At 35.1% G+C, this 15,765-nt stretch overlaps 1 protein-coding gene and 1 long non-coding RNA gene across 11 annotated transcripts in view; one reads left to right on the plus strand and one right to left on the minus strand.

Moving 5' to 3' along the window:
* magi2a (membrane associated guanylate kinase, WW and PDZ domain containing 2a) overlaps positions 1–15,765 on the plus strand; it is a 239,346-nt gene that overhangs the window by 142,742 nt on the left and 80,839 nt on the right. For 9 of the 10 annotated variants that reach the window (XR_004342637.1, XM_032589210.1, XM_032589215.1 and 6 more), the window contains exons 4-6: positions 4,979–5,200; positions 10,715–10,925; positions 15,030–15,109. Coding sequence is in view for 9 of the 10 variants with exons in the window: in XM_032589210.1 (XP_032445101.1) it covers positions 4,979–5,200; positions 10,715–10,925; positions 15,030–15,109 (513 nt within the window). In the remaining variant the exon portion in view is untranslated. Of the gene's footprint in view, positions 1–4,978; positions 5,201–7,350; positions 7,619–10,714; positions 10,926–15,029; positions 15,110–15,765 lie in introns of those variants that run through there. The other variant, XM_032589214.1, reaches the window with a different exon arrangement.
* On the minus strand, positions 5,207–10,811 carry LOC116736630 (uncharacterized). Its single transcript, XR_004342639.1, has 3 exons — positions 10,699–10,811; positions 5,431–5,447; positions 5,207–5,348 (listed from the first exon to the last, which is right to left on the minus strand). It is a non-coding gene; the product is annotated as an uncharacterized LOC116736630 (long non-coding RNA).

Genomic DNA, 15,765 nt, shown 5'->3' on the forward strand with positions numbered 1-15,765 from the left:
GTTTTTTTACTAGCTGTAAATTTGTTTCTTTTATATGGTTTTCAAAGTGTAGCCGCTTTCTTTCAGCCAGCTGAGCAGCAGTGTCTGGCATCAGGATAGGAAGTCAGAGTGACACTAAAAATGTGTAAATTTGTGTCCAGAAAAATATAAAACCTAAAGCATAAAATATATTTTAAAAGAAAACAGCCAGAGCTGTAGGAAATGTAACGTGCTTCGCTCACAATGGGAGCAATAAAGACGATCCTTCGTTCTGAAATTGGTTGTTTTGCTCCGCTGACAAAGTGAAGCAAATGTTTGGTTTACATGCAGTTATAAATTGCCTGTAAGGGTGAAATGTTTATGTTACATGCTTAAACTTAATGCCTCAAAATGTCTATTGCTCTGACTGCAATGCAGACCTGGAAACTCAGAAACCTGCTGGTACTTTATCTGCAGGTCTTCAAATAATTTATTTTCTTCTAAATAAATATCAGTTTATTTAGAACTGAAATTCTTTGGGTTGAATAAATAGATTAAAGCAGGAACAAAATGATGCATAGCATCACTAAATAATGTTAATATTTGACGTTTTCTGGATTCTGCTTCACAAATCATAGAAGATGATGCTTTATTTTGAATAAAGTGAAAAATTTTGCTAATTTAATACAAATTATATCTTGACAACATTTGGTTGAGGTTGTTGGATTTAGAAATGTGTTTAATAAGCTTAATGTTTGACTGCTTTATTTATTTAAAAGCTAGTTTTAGTATTATTTTCTTTTTTCAGTCTGTTATCAAATAATCTATTCATTAATCAATTAATCAGATTTAAAACATTGACACACTTAAGACTTTTTAAGTGAAAAATTAAATTTGCACACAATCAGGTTCCCTGATTTAACAATGTACCTAAACACACATCAAATCAGGGCTGCAACTGATGATTATTTTAGTTATCGATTAATCTGTCTATTATCTTGATGATTAATCGATTAATCAGATTTTTAAAATGGCAGATTCTGCAGACTTTTTATTCAATATCAAAAATACATTTAATAAATAATTCAGTTCCTTTTATTAACAAAAAATAAACATTTTATTGCCTAAAATGCAACAACATAGCATTCCTCTACTGAACATTTACATCAATATGAGCAAAGCTCAAATATTTCTGCTTCACTCGGCATCAACACATTGTTCAGCTAATCTGTTTACTATGTTTTGGATTAAGTTATTTAAAATTTGATTATCAAAAGGTGCTTAATAGATTTTTCCCAGAATTCAAACCAAGTGGAGCTAAAACTATGAGGCCAAACGAGGAGTTACGTTTTGCTGTTTTCTTCAGTTTTTTTTTAAAATCTTAAATGCAAAATGTATGTTTGTTTTTTTTTTTACAGTTTTGGTTTAATTGCTGCTCTCACTAAGGTTTTATTTCAGCAAATGGTATTTTCTTTTAGCCTGTATACTCCAGTTAATGATTAATCAATTGGTAGATAAGTTGACGATTATTTGAATAATCGATTCATAACGATTCATCACGATTAATCGTTAATCATTTGGAATGGACAAAGCAGGCTAAAATTGGGTTTCTAGAAGGAAATTTAATGTGACATCTTTGCCTGTGTTGTATTTAAATTTGTTTCCAGAACCGTAGCTACGAGGCATGTGTGTGTTATGCAAGTTAGCTTTCTTTCTTGTCAGAGGCAAATATTAATCTCGTCAGGTTTCAGGATTTATATGGGGCTGTTAATCCCAACAGTCCCAATAATCTCTTCCCAGCTCCTCTGTGGAGGCCTTGTGTCTTCCAAAGTCGATGGTTTTTTCCACCGCAGTGGGAGACACGAGCTAATTTTTTTCCCTTTTAAGTCTCTCTTGCTTCTCCTGGTGTTTTCCTGCAGTCGGTGTTAGCGGTGTCGCTAATGCTTCAGCGCGGTGCATTAAAATAATCCCTGTGGATTTTCACACGTCGTCTTCTCATGTAAGATCTTTCTACCAGGAGCGCCGTGGTGCAGCTGAGCAGATAAGCTTTCTTAAAAGCAAACCTTCCATGAACTACTACAAGACAAGTCTGTGGCTGGAGCTGATTTTTGCACACTCTTGGATTTTATATATAGCATTTGATCTTTTAAGGAAAAATGTGTATTACAGCTCTGTTGTCTTAAAAATGTCATTTAAAATCAATTCCAGTTGATAGAAAATACCTAACCCTAGCTATATCTATCTTTTGAATTGAAAGGTTTATAAGGTTGTCTCTGTTGTTCAACATTTTAGACATTGCCTCCTGTAATAAACTTCAAAAATAATTTTTGTTCAGTTTTTTACTCACTTGTTGGCTCACCTGGTAAAGACAAAACATTTTTTGCTTAATTTTACATTAAAGATGGCTAATTTAGTTTTTCTCAACTCTGTTTCAGTAATCCTCACACCAAAATAAAACTAACATTTGGGAGACTCCATCAGAAGTATCACAGCAGCTGTTATAGTTTAAGAGAAAATGAGGATGTAACATAAAATAATCTGGATTTTGGTATATAAACCTTCTAGAAATATGTAAATAAAAAGAAACCATAGATCCACCTGTGGGAATTACCTTTGCAAAGATTGATGTAAAACTAAAGCTAATTTATTTCATTTAATAAAAAAATAAAATAAAAAACATGGGTTTTCACATACTAAACTACATCATCTTATTTTTACATGTCTACATTTTTAAAATATCCACACTTATTTATTTTTATCTTATTGTTTGAGTAACTTTTGCAATTCCAGTGTAAAAAAGAATTACTACAAATATAGGCACATTTTACTGAAAAAATAAAATAAAACCATCAAAATATATATACCCCTATTTTTTGGCACTGCCAGAGCTCCATACAATGTCTCTTTCGATTAAGGTTCCTGATCATTGATGTCTGTTCTGCAGCCCTTGAGGATAAACTCAAATACTTATCAGCTTCTAGCCAATAGTCTGACGTTTCCATGGATACCAGCTATGTCTCTGTTTAACACTTAGAGGTAAAGAGTGTATGGAAAAAGTAATTTAAAAAAAAGTAAAAAATCATTTATTTAAACTTTTTTTCCTCATTAAAACATGGCATCCATACTGGCAGAAATATATGTTGCATCCAAATTTTCATTTGCAAGGACACTTAAGGCTTGAAGAAACATTTACACTATTTATGTTTACATACAATTTAAGGCATCCTTATTTACAAAAGTAAATATGTTTTTATAGCATTCATATTGGAAATGTTCATAATTACAAAAGTAAAAAAATTTGTGGAATCTATAGTTACAAAAAGTAATATTTTCAGCATCCATGTACACAGAATTAGCAACATTTCTAGCATTCATATTTACAAAAATAACTGAATTTATTTGCATTAATATTTAAAGAAGCAATGAAAAGAGTAGTCGTATTTGTAGCATCAAGTAAATACTTTTGTAGCATCCATTCATGCTAACAGAAATAATGTGTAGCAACCCAAAATAGATGTAAAAATGTGCAATAAAATGCATCTAAAAAAAAAGAAATGATCCGTAACACTTAGAATTAACATAATTTAAAATAGTTCAAAACTTTATCTTTTTCTGATTAGAATTAAAGCAAGTTGTTAAAATTGGTGGTAACAAATTTAGTTGTTTTTTTAAATTTAGCATTAAATGTGTAGTTAGATTGTTTTCCTCCAAGTTGTTTTTGACTGAATCATGTTAAGACTTTTAATACAACTTTTGGCACAACTTTATAGCAACAATTGTCGAGGTCGCTGTATTCCACCATTAGGAAATAACCAAACAGTACGTCTTGGTTTGAAGAAGAAATAAAAAGATAGTTTTTAAGGTTTTCACAGCGGCGGATGGAGGCTTTCAGAGCAGCTGCCAAAACTCAAATCGAATCATAATAATCATAATCATAATAATCAGAGAGAACAGAGAAGAAAATGAAGAGAAAAACATTTATTATTGAGTCCAAGATTTGCTCAAATTTAGCAAAATCAAATTCGAACATGTCTGGAAAGTGATTGATGTGGAGAGCAGAACATGAGCCGTGGGCACGTCTAAATATCTGAGTTTGCAAATCTTGGGTTTTTGAGTAGCTTTTTATTTTTTAATATATTGTTTTTGTAGGTTTTGACATTAAATATGACATTAAGAGGCAAATTATAGTTATCAGAAATGTGCCACCAACTGTATGCTAGTTTTTTCTGAGTGATTCTTAAACTAATTTGTGTGAATTGTGTGAACTGAATTCAAACAGAAGTAATGCAGCTAAAATGTGAAGATTAATACAGTTTTAATGACATCTAGAAGGCCTTTATTTCAATACATGAGCTCAATATTTAAAATTAACATCTACTAAATTGTGCTTAGTGATCTAAGTGTGAGATTTTTGAAAGTTTTATCTTTTAAAAAGAAAAATCAATCAAAGAATAATAAGTATTTTTTGGTCGTGGTTTTTTAATTTCCACAAAGTTGTTTACTAAACTCTGATTAATAGAACAAAGTCAAAATTTTGTGAAAATAAACTTGTACAAGAGTAAAGTCATAATAATATGAGAATAAAGCTGGAGTAATATTAAAATAAAGTTGTACAAGAGTAAAGTTATAACAATACGAGAATAAAGTCAAAATAATACTAGAATAAACTCGTAGTGTTACAAGTACTTCAAAATGTTACAAAAATTTACTTGTTCGAGAATAAAGTTGTAATATTTTGAGAAAAAAGTCAGATTACCAGAATACATTTGTAATGTTATGACTTTATTCTTATAATATTTCGAGTTTATGCTTGTAATTTTGTGACTTCTCATAATATTGTTCTTATTTTCTTAGCGTAGCCTTAATACTCCAACATAAATCTCTAGTAAATCTCCTTATTTAAAAGATAAATATTAGCTCTGCCTTCAAAAACTATTGAAAACTAAAACCCGGATTGATCGGCGCCTGCAGGAAAATCAGTTTAATCACCAGAATCTGAATTTCTCTCTGCTTTTCCCAGAAAACTTCTACGGCACCCCGAAGCCTCCAGCTGAGCCCAGCGCTCTGCTACTAAATGTAACAGACCAGCTGCTGCCGGGCGCCAGACCCAGCTCCGAGGGCAAGAGGAAGCGGAACAAGTCCGTCAGCAACATGGAGAGAGCCGGCGTCGAGCCCCCCAAGGAGGAGGAGGAGGAGGAGGAGAAGCCCGTCGTCAACGGCAACGGCGTCGCCCTCACCCCAGGTTAGAGCCCGACAACGTCCGCAGAGGCTGAGGTCGACTCGGCTTTGTCACGTCGGTCCTGATTCGCGGCTCAAAGTCGTAGCAACGGCTTCCTCGAAGGCGGTTGCTTAGCAACAGGAGCGGCAACAGACATCCTTCAATCGAGTCTCTTTAAAGGAGGAAAAAATAAACTGTTGGTGGCGATTTAACTCGTCAATGCCGATATACTTCACATAATGACATGGATTTACCTCCAAAGTAATTACATCTGCAGCAAAACATGAGAATTGGAGAAGATATTAGAACCAGTTGCCAGAGGGCAAACACACGCACTGCTGCAGGCTGGTGCAAATCAGCTTATATCGCTGATGTCATAAGTATATACTTACTTAGCACAAAACAAACTCAAATGAATCTTTTTAGAAAATAAGAAACTGATCCATCTCTTAATGAAATCGTTTAGCTTCACTTAGAGCCGGATGATGAATCAAATATTTTCGTTTTGGAAGATTTAATTTTTGGAAATCTGGGTTGTTGTTTTTTATGTCAGTGTCTAGGGCAGCCATCTTGTGTACCAATTTTTATTTTTTAATTACAAGAAAAAACTCATTATATTAGGAGAATAAAGTCGTAATTGGACAAGAAGTCCACCACAAAACATAACAAAAAATAAAACGAGGAATGTTGAGCATCTTGTGAAGTTATACTTTGGTACAAATAAAAGAAAAACGTAATCTGCATTAAATTACTAACATTAGCAGGACTTTAAAACAAAAATCAAGATTTACATGGACTGATGTAGAAGGGATACTTGAAATAAGACACTTTTTGAAAAATATTTTCTGTCAATTGTAATTTCTATTTTAGAAAGAAAATTATGAAAGTTGGCCAGTAAGTATCTGGCAGGTGTTGTGGTTTTTAGAAAACAGAAAAAGCAGCTACAGAAAATTTATTTTTCATCTTTTAGGAGACCTATAATGAAAAATTCACTTTTTTATTCTTCCATTTAAGTTTCTGCTACTTTTAAAAACAGCCTAAGTGCTGAAAAAGGATCAACCAGCCGGTTTTTGGCAACAAGTTGCTGCTTTTTGGTGTCGTATTCCACAGGCACTGTGCCATCACCTAGCAACCCCAGCCAAGCCTGGCCCCGTTACCTAGCAACCCAATTTCCACCACATCTGGTCAGCTGGTTTTACTGCTGCCGGAGAAGACAAGTGTTTTGTCACTTGTTGACTTTCCATCCAGAAACTACTTGCTGCATTCTTGTTGGTTGTGCAGGAGGATCCACTTATGCTTTTCAAAGATGTACGGTTGTATAATTGTGCATCTGTTTGCGGCCATTTTCTCTTGCGACTGTAAACATTGAGTAAATGTTGAACTGACCAGACTAAAATCTTGTTATCTAAAGATTTTGCACAGAAAAATGTAATGAGCACGTTTTATATCAAATAAGCAGACACTGGCTGGCTACTTAGCAACCCCAGTAGAATTCTGCCCGTTACCTAGCAACCTAAGTGGAGCTCCAGTACATTTTGTCAGCTGGTTTTACCACTGTGTCTCCTGTACAATGGCTGTTGGAATAGTGGAAGTGTTTTATTGTTCCATTCAGAAACTACTTGCTGCATTCTTGTTGGTTGTGCAGGAGGCTCCACTTCTGCTTTTCAAACATAAGCGCATTGTATAAATGCGCTTATGTTTGAAGCCATTTTCACGTGCGACTAATAAATATTGAGTAAATGTCGAACTGAACAAAAATCTCATTATCTAAGAAAGATTTTGGACAGAAAAATGTGATGAACATGTCTTATATCACACATAGGCGTGACGTAACCTGCAGAAAGAAGCATAATAGGTCACATTTAATGTGATGCACCCTCGGCTTTTTATTAGCTGTTCAAACTTATCTGAAATCACACAGTGACTATTACACAGAACAGGATGTTCTGGCTGTTATCATGATAAACACTGACTTAAATGGGAGCAGACCTTGAAAGACTCGCTGTTGATTCTCGAGGTTACATCAGCAGATGATACCTGATAGGTTCCCTTGATAGAGACGCACAAACAATTAAACCTTGGCTTATCAGAGCTTTGAGCTACGAAGACGCTCAGACACTCTCAAACACAGAAAGCCTCCGAGTGCATCCCTGGATCACATGAACGGAGGATCATAAAAGGAGGCATTATGAGTTTTTAGTTTTCTTATTTTAAGTCTTAAGCCACTCTGTGGTCCTGTGACTTTCTACGGATGGTTTTATAACCTGAGGAGTCCGCAGCTACACAGAGGCAGCACACAAAAATCAGAAGTTCAGGAAGCTCAACTGGTGAATTCAATGTTCTGGAGAAAGATTTTCATATTCCCAAAGTGGTTTTTTAGAGAGAGGACTCCTGGTCAAAGGATGAGATTTTGGATTTCTTATCATAATGAACTCAAACAAGGTAAGCTGTTGAATATTTAGATTATGTCTATAGATAAATAAATTTATTCATTCTGATCTCCTAAACTCAAACCTATGAAACTATATTTCCCTTTTCCAAAAATTTTAGCTGTTTTAGTCTTAAATCTAAATCTAAATGTTTAAAAAGTAGCTTAAATTAGTTTAAAATAAGTAGCTAGTGTTTATAGAGGTTTTATCATCAATCGTGATGTTTTTTAGCTGTTATTGGAGGGATTTTACTACTTTTATTAGGCAAAAACAACAAATTATATAAATAGAGAACAGTTTCTGCATAAAATCACTGAAGTTAGTTATGTGACTCTGTGTGACTGGCTGATTGTTTGGAGATTTCTTCCAAATTTTATCACCAAAACTGTTTATACTGCATCAAAAAAGAACAGAGCATGAACTAGTTGTTATTGTGAAAATATACTATAATATTACCAGAATAAAGTCCTGATATCAGGAGAATTAAGTAATAGCTCCATAAAAACAATTACACAAAGAATTTCAAAAAATAAAATGAGGAAAGTGAAGTTAAAACATATTGCCTAGCCCTAAATTTGGGCTGGAAAACTGATTTGTCAGGATGAAAATGACTTGCATATGTCTAAACTTTCTGAAGCCTCAAGGAAAAGTCACAAAATGCAGCTATGAAGTCAATTTAGCCTTAAATGATATGTTGCTGAAACGTTTAATCAGATTAATCGTAATGAATCGATTATTGAAATAATCATTAACTACTTTAGCAATCGATTAATCAATAACTGGAGCTTACAGACTCTAAAAAGAAAATAATTTGCCGAAAGAAAAACATACTGTGAAAACTGTACAAAAAAATATACATTTTGCAATTAATATGAATAAAAACCTTGTATGTTCTGCTTAAAACTCCACATGTGACATAGATTTACCTGTTTTGAATTATGGAAGAAAAATATCTTGTCACCTTTTGCTATCAAATTATTGATTTGTTAATCCAAAAATAGCCAACAGATTAGCTCTACCAAGACTGAACTTTAAACCTGTTGATGTCAAACATTTACTAAAAAAATGCTATGTTGTTGCATTTAAGGCAATAATATCTTAATTTTTTTAATTTAAAAAAGAAATTGAATTGTTTACTTGCGTCTTTTAATGCATTTCTAATACTGTATGAAAAGACTCAAGTAAAAAATTTGCAGAATATGCCAATCCGATTAATTGATTAATCATACAAATAACCAATTAATCGATAACTAAAATAATTGTTAATTGCAGCCTTCTATTTAAGCTGCAAAAAATTACTACTACTCTAGAGAAAACTAGTTGGATTTGAGTTGAAAATTGGATTATCAGGATGAAAATGACTTACAAACTTTGGAAACTTTATGGAATCTCAAGGAAACCTTACATATGCAGCTATAATGTAAATTTGGTCTAAATGTTGTAGGGCTGAAACAATTAATCAGTTTAATTCTGGAAAATAAAATCTTGCATTAAACACTTTTTGCTATCAATTATTAATCAGTTAATCAAAAAGAAAGAGAATCAACAGATTGGCTCTACAATGACTTCATTAAAGAAATGCTCTGTTGTTGTACACTAGGCAGTGAAATTTTTCTTTTATTATTTGAATTGCTTATTTTGAATCTTTTAATGTATTTCTAATATTGTATGAAAAGAGCAGTGAAAAATCTACAGAATGTGCCAATGGATCGATTAATCATCAGAATAACCGATTAATCGATAACTAAAATAATCATTATTTGCAGCTGATTTTGTTTTTCACTGATTTACAGAAAACTAGTTAGGTTTTGAGTTGAGATTCAAATTTGTCAGGTTGAAAATGACTTACAAACTGTGCGAACTTTTAGTTACCTCAAGAAAAATTTACAATATTGAGTTATGATGTAAATTTTACTCTTAATGTTGTAGGGCTGAAACAATCGGTTTCATCTGGTTTAGATTCTGAAAAAACCCCACTTGCATTAAGCACCTTTTGCTATCAATTATTAATCAGTTAATCAAAAAAAGAATCAACAGATTGGCTCTACAATTAGCTTTAAACTTTTACTAAAGAAATGCTATGTTGTTTCATTTTAGGCAATGAAATCTTTCTTTTCTTATTTAAAAAAGAATCAAATTGCTCATTTGAATCTTCTAAAGTATTTATAATATTGTATAAAAAGACAAGTGAAAAATCTTCAGAATGTGCCAATATTTTTTTATCCAATGGATTGATTAATCGTCAGAATATCCGATTAATCGATAACTAAAATAATAATTTTTTGTTGCTGCAAAAAAATGTCCACTGATCTACTGAAAACTAGTTGGGTTTGAGTTGAAAATCAAATTGTTCAGGTTGGAAATGACTTATAAACTGTGGAAACTTTCTGTAATCTCAAGGAAGACTTAAGATATGCAGCTATGATGTAAATTTTGCTCTAAATGATGCCGATGACTCTGAAAGCAGGGAGATAAACGAATGCAGGAGAACAGGAAATATTTTTGACTGAAGCTCAGTATCTTCAGCCTCTGGGCATGTTGAATGTGAAGCTTTCCTGCTGCTGCTCTCGGCTCAATAGCAGCCGTGTGTGTCTGTAGATGGACAGTGTGGTCAGACCAGCACAGCTGAAGGGGAATCAATAGAGCACAGCGGTCTCTGTGATCTGAGCAGTTCACTAACTCTCACTTTCCCTCCCATAGATTATCTCTCAATCCCTTTGCTTTCATTTGTTCCCCTCACTCCGCTCTCCTCCTCCAGATCTCCTCTGGGAAAGAGACACTTGCCATCTCTTCCCATTTTTCTTCCTGTGACACTTTCACACAGCACCACAACTCAAAGTAGAGCATCTCTGCTTACTTCTGACTCAATCTTTACTGTCTCCTCTCCTTTATTCATCTTTCTGTCTCGTTAACCTCCCTGCCTTTCCCCTGAGTCACTGCCTCCTATCCTTTTCCAATCCTTCGTTCCTATATTTATGCCTCAATCCGTCACTTCTCCGGGGGTTTTTTTGCCTTTCCTGTCTTGTCTTTCACTCTCCTCTCCTCACCTCTTGTCCTTTCTGTCTGAGAATGTCGAACCTGACTCATCCTTACCTTGTTGTCACCTCAGAGTCGAGCGAGCACGAAGACAAGAGCACAGACGCTTCAGGGGACGTCGGACCTCAGAGTAACCCGGCAGAGGCCCCGGCAGAGGTACCCCAGGAGGACGGCCAGTCCCCGAAGACGGTGGTCCCCAAACCAGAGGAGAACGACGAGCTAGGACCGCTGCCTGACAACTGGGAGATGGCTTACACCGAGAAAGGAGAAGTCTACTTCATCGAGTGAGTAGAAATGAATCAGACACATGTGGAGAAATTGCTCAAACACTGTTCTTAATGCACAAATAAACTGACAAAAATGCACTCTAGTAAACGTAAAAACATTTTTACTTGAGTGAAGGTAAGTTCTTGCTTTTAGAAAATTACTTATTGTGCAAAGTTCACATTTTGAACCATTTTGTACTTCATTTTACACACTTTTGTACTTCCATTTGGATCTTAACTGCTTCTAAAAACAGGCCAAGTGGCTACAAAATACAGCCAGGCATTTTCTGGCAACAAGTTCACGTTTTCTGGTGTCTAGAAAATGAGCTGTTTCAAAAACTCATGTAATTTAAACTCACAAATAAGCAGATGCCGCCCCGTTACCTAGCAACCCCAGCGGAATTCCGTCCGTTACCTAGCAACCCAAGAAGTGTTCCAGCATGTTTGCTTGGATTTAAAGTGACAAAACCCCATAAGAAATAGTAACACTATAAAAAACTTGTTCAATATTTACCTTATCTGCTGCATGTTTTTCTGTGTTTTCTAAAAAATTAGAGACTCATCTGTGAATTTTATTTAATGAGATGCTACCAATGCATTGTATGAAAGCTTTACTGAGAGATTTACCCACTACATAATGATTAATACTTTTTAAATTTTGCCTCCAAGTCTATCCATGAAGATTATGAACAAAGAGGCAAAAAAAAATTTTTTGCCAAAAAGGATTTTTTTTAAATAGAAAATTTTACCCAACTCACTAAATTTACTGAAATTTAAGAGTGGATTTTTCCTTTTATTTTCTCAATTGAAAATTATGCTGCAGTTATTCAAGATTTATTTATTTTAAAAATTTTTCACATTTTTACAGAAGTTTGAATAAACTCTGACCAACTTTGACATAATAAAGTGACAAATTGTAACCATTTGTCTTATTTTAAGAATGTATTTTTCACCAAATACAGTTTTTGTAGTCTCTGTAAGTCAAAAATAGTCTTTCCACTTGGGTTTTTTTTCCTGCCTAATCTCTTAATGATCCAATGTTTACCTTTTTATTGCATGTTACACTCTACTCTTGCTAAAATGCTTGCCCTGAGACAAAAAAAATGGATGCATGGTGCTTTAATAAGGATTTAAAAGTCCCCAGAAATCCAGTCTTCCTCTGAACTATGCTGTAAAAAGCTCATTGCAGTTGTTAGCGCTTTACAGCTGCAGTAAAACTGTAGGTGAGTCTTTATTCTGCAAGAATAATGGAGTTGCCGTGTGCTTTTGAATTGTTGTGCAGGGAATTCAACGTGTATTTAGAGACTGGTTCTTATGCACGCACTAATAAAGTTCAAGCAGACATAATTTTTGTAAGTTTTGCTACATGACTGAGTTATTTCTTGATTGGATCCTTCAAACTAGCTTGAAAAGTGTGTTCAGCAGCCATACATGATGACTTCTTGTCTTCACTTACAGCAGCAGCAAACTTTTAATCCCCCGCACTGGAGATGACTTATTGTGGCCCCCATCCACCGAGGACATTACCCAATTAATTTGCTTTGCCCCCCTGAAGTTGTAGCTTGCTAATCGCCGTTGCCAAGACGTTTCTTATCTGCGATTGGCCGCCACATGAAATCAATTTATTTATCTACAGCCCTGAAAGTGAAGCAGGTGCAGAGAAGAGCTGACAAAGTTAAAGTTAAAAACAGCGATGGCGATTTAAAGCAGCAAAGATTGAGTGGGGGGACAAGGAAGTGATGCAGGCTGACTATAAATATCAATTGATGAGAAGAGTAGAAAGGGAAATGAGTCAACGAAGAAAGAGGAGGACAGATGGAGAAGAATCAAACAGGAATTAAAACAAGCTCACCTGGAAGAGCATCACATCTTGGCTCCATACTGAAGGTGGAGCTTCATATGCTACATTCATCTTCTTTAAAGTGCGTTCATCTTTCACTTTGTCTTCTATTTTTAGCTCTGGGGAAGCCAGCATCGGTTTCATCCATCAGTCCAGTTCAGTAGAGGACAGAGAAGTAGAACTAAAAGTGGGATCCTCGAGTATTTTTTCCTTAAAATACGATTTAATGACTCATGACCACATGCTATTCCCCCAAGCTACTTTTGTGCCTCTCAGTACATGTGGTTTTCACATATTTATTGGTTTTTGCTGGAAAATTAAAAGCGTGTTCCAAGATGAACAAGTGTGTATTATTGCAGCTAATAAACTCTTTGATGCAGCTCTGATATCTCAATGTTGGTATTGCTAAATAGAAACCACATTAAGCTAGTAAAAGGTGCCATTATTAGTGACATTTGAAGGGGAACTATTATGTAAAATTCACATTTTGCACTTTTTTAATACTTTTATGTGGGTCTCAAATGTTTCTAAAAAAATCCACCCAGCCATTTTTTGGGCAATAATTTGTTGTTTTTTGGTGTCTTTAAACAAACCTTTTCAAGAACCTTCGGAATGTAAAGCCACAAATAAGCAGACACTGGTCTGTTACCTAGCAACCCCAGTGGAATTCCGCCAGTTACCTAGCAACCCAAGTGGAGCTCCAGCATGTTTGGTAAGCTGGTTTTACCACTGTATGCACTGTACAATGGCTGCTGGAAGAATGGAAGTGTTTTGTTGACTTACCATCCAGAAACCACTTGCTACAGTCTTGTTGATTGTGCAGAAGGCTTAACTGCTGCTTTTCAAAGATGTACGATTGTATAATTACAGATTTTACAGGTTTTTATGGATGCAAACTCGACTAAAAACCCACCTGTTCAGGATTGTATTTGAAACGTAATCAATTGCAAATTTATTGATGGAACCTGACTTAATGTCGTGTTTTGATTGTTGATTCTATGTTGCTTTGTGTTTCTGTGTTTGATATGATGTAAAGCACTTTGAAATGCCTTGCTGCTGAAATGTGCTATACAAATCAAATTTGATTGATTGATTGATTGATTGATTGATTGATTGATTGATTGATTGATTGATTGATTGATTGATTTGATTTGTTTTCAGCCATTTTCACGTGTGGGTGAAAACGTTGAGTAAATGTTGAACTGAGCAGACTAAAATCTAATTATCTAAGAAAAAAAATAGTTTTTTACAGCCCATAGATCTAACTTAAGCTGTTCAAGGAAGCATAAAGGGTCACATTTACAGCTTTTTCACTCCAAATAAGGTGCTAAAATAATTAACATTTCATTTTCAAAACATCTTAGCTGATGTATTAGCTAACACTAAGCCTCTTTGAGCCCGCAGTGTATCATATGTCTTTAAGGCCGATATTTACTCCACAAGAACAAAGAAATGTGTTATTTTACTCGAGGTTTGAAGAATAAAAATGTCCTTTGTGGACAGGACATTTCATCTCTCACAAGAACTCAAGTGCAGAACTCCTGGGTCTCTTCCACTTCGGTGTTTGACAGCGTAGCAACTGCAGCCACTTGAAATCTCCGACATATGAAGCATTTTTTTTCTCAAACACTACACAAAAAAGAGGTTTTACCAAGATAATGTATCAAAAACAAGCTGCGCTTTTCTTCCACCAATGAGAGAGATGATCATTTAAAACAACAAAACAAAAAAATTACTTTTTCAACTGGCAGATTATTTCACTTACAACATGGGAAAAATGTCTTCTTCATGGTTTTCGCCGGTGGTAATGTCTGGTTGTTGATCATGTGTCTGATGATGTGAAAAAAAGTGTTTCCATTGCAGTTTTGCTCAATAAACCAAAATTTTCAATAGAAATTTCCATGTTTCCATTAAGCAAATTTACTTTCAAAATGTCAAATTGCGCAATTGTACAGTCAATGTAAACGAAGCCACTAGCTAACCTCAGTCCAGTTTGCTTCTTTAGGCTCTGGAAAATGTTCCCTAATCATTCTATCGATCTATCTGCTCATCTGTCACTTCTTCTACCCTCTTCCTCTGGGTCCTAATGAGCGACAGTAAGCTAATTAAAAATAATGATTCCTCTTCAGTTCCCGTTGAGTGTTTTTAACTTTTCGGAGGCGCACGTTCCTGTCTGAAGAGCCGAGTTAGGAATCCACCAACCTCGCTTCTTTGTTGGAAGACTCCTCTCTCTCAGCGCCGACCGCAGTCCCGCTCACTCGCTCTCTGATTTGTCTCCACAGCCACAACACGAAGACGACGTCGTGGCTCGACCCGAGGCTCGCCAAGAAGGCAAAGCCGCCGGAGGAATGCAAAGAGGATGGTGAGTGCTGCATGTCCACCACTTCTCGCATTCATCGATATCGCCTACATTTATTTCACTAAATTAAATCGCTTGGCGTGATGAAAAAGCAGCAGCTTTGGCGTTTATAAATAATTTTTAAATGTTAGATTGTTGCTTTTTTTTATGCAATTAATGTACTGATAACGTCAGCGGTTGAAGCGGCGTTCAGGTCACAAAGACTTCTTTATCCTGGAACCGAGGGAGAGCTGAAGTGTCGCTTAGCCGCCCACACTCTCCAAAGGAAAAGAACGGAGACGGAGGAATATCAATGCAGCAGAAATTAGAGGAAAAACAAATAATCACACAAGCGCTGTCGTCTTTGAGATTTTTTTATTAACTTGTGAGCAAGAAAGAAGATTTGAAGAATTAAATGGAATTGAATCCATCAATATTGTCTTAAAAATTACCCTTGAAAAGATCGTTTATAATATATTACATGTTGCTGTTTTTCTGAAAGACATTCAATAGATTAGCTTTCAATTTACCCACAGAAATACTTTTTCAGCTGCTAGAATTTCCGACATTTCCTCCAACATGAAAGATAGAAAAGATAAAAATCTCCAAGATGATGAAATGACACGGAAACAAAGACGGAGACACCAATGAGGAATTAGTCCAAATGTGATCGAGCCTTT

Source organism: Xiphophorus hellerii, chromosome 17 (genome assembly GCF_003331165.1).
Source record: "Xiphophorus hellerii strain 12219 chromosome 17, Xiphophorus_hellerii-4.1, whole genome shotgun sequence".
In the NCBI taxonomy this organism is placed as follows: domain Eukaryota; kingdom Metazoa; phylum Chordata; class Actinopteri; order Cyprinodontiformes; family Poeciliidae; genus Xiphophorus; species Xiphophorus hellerii.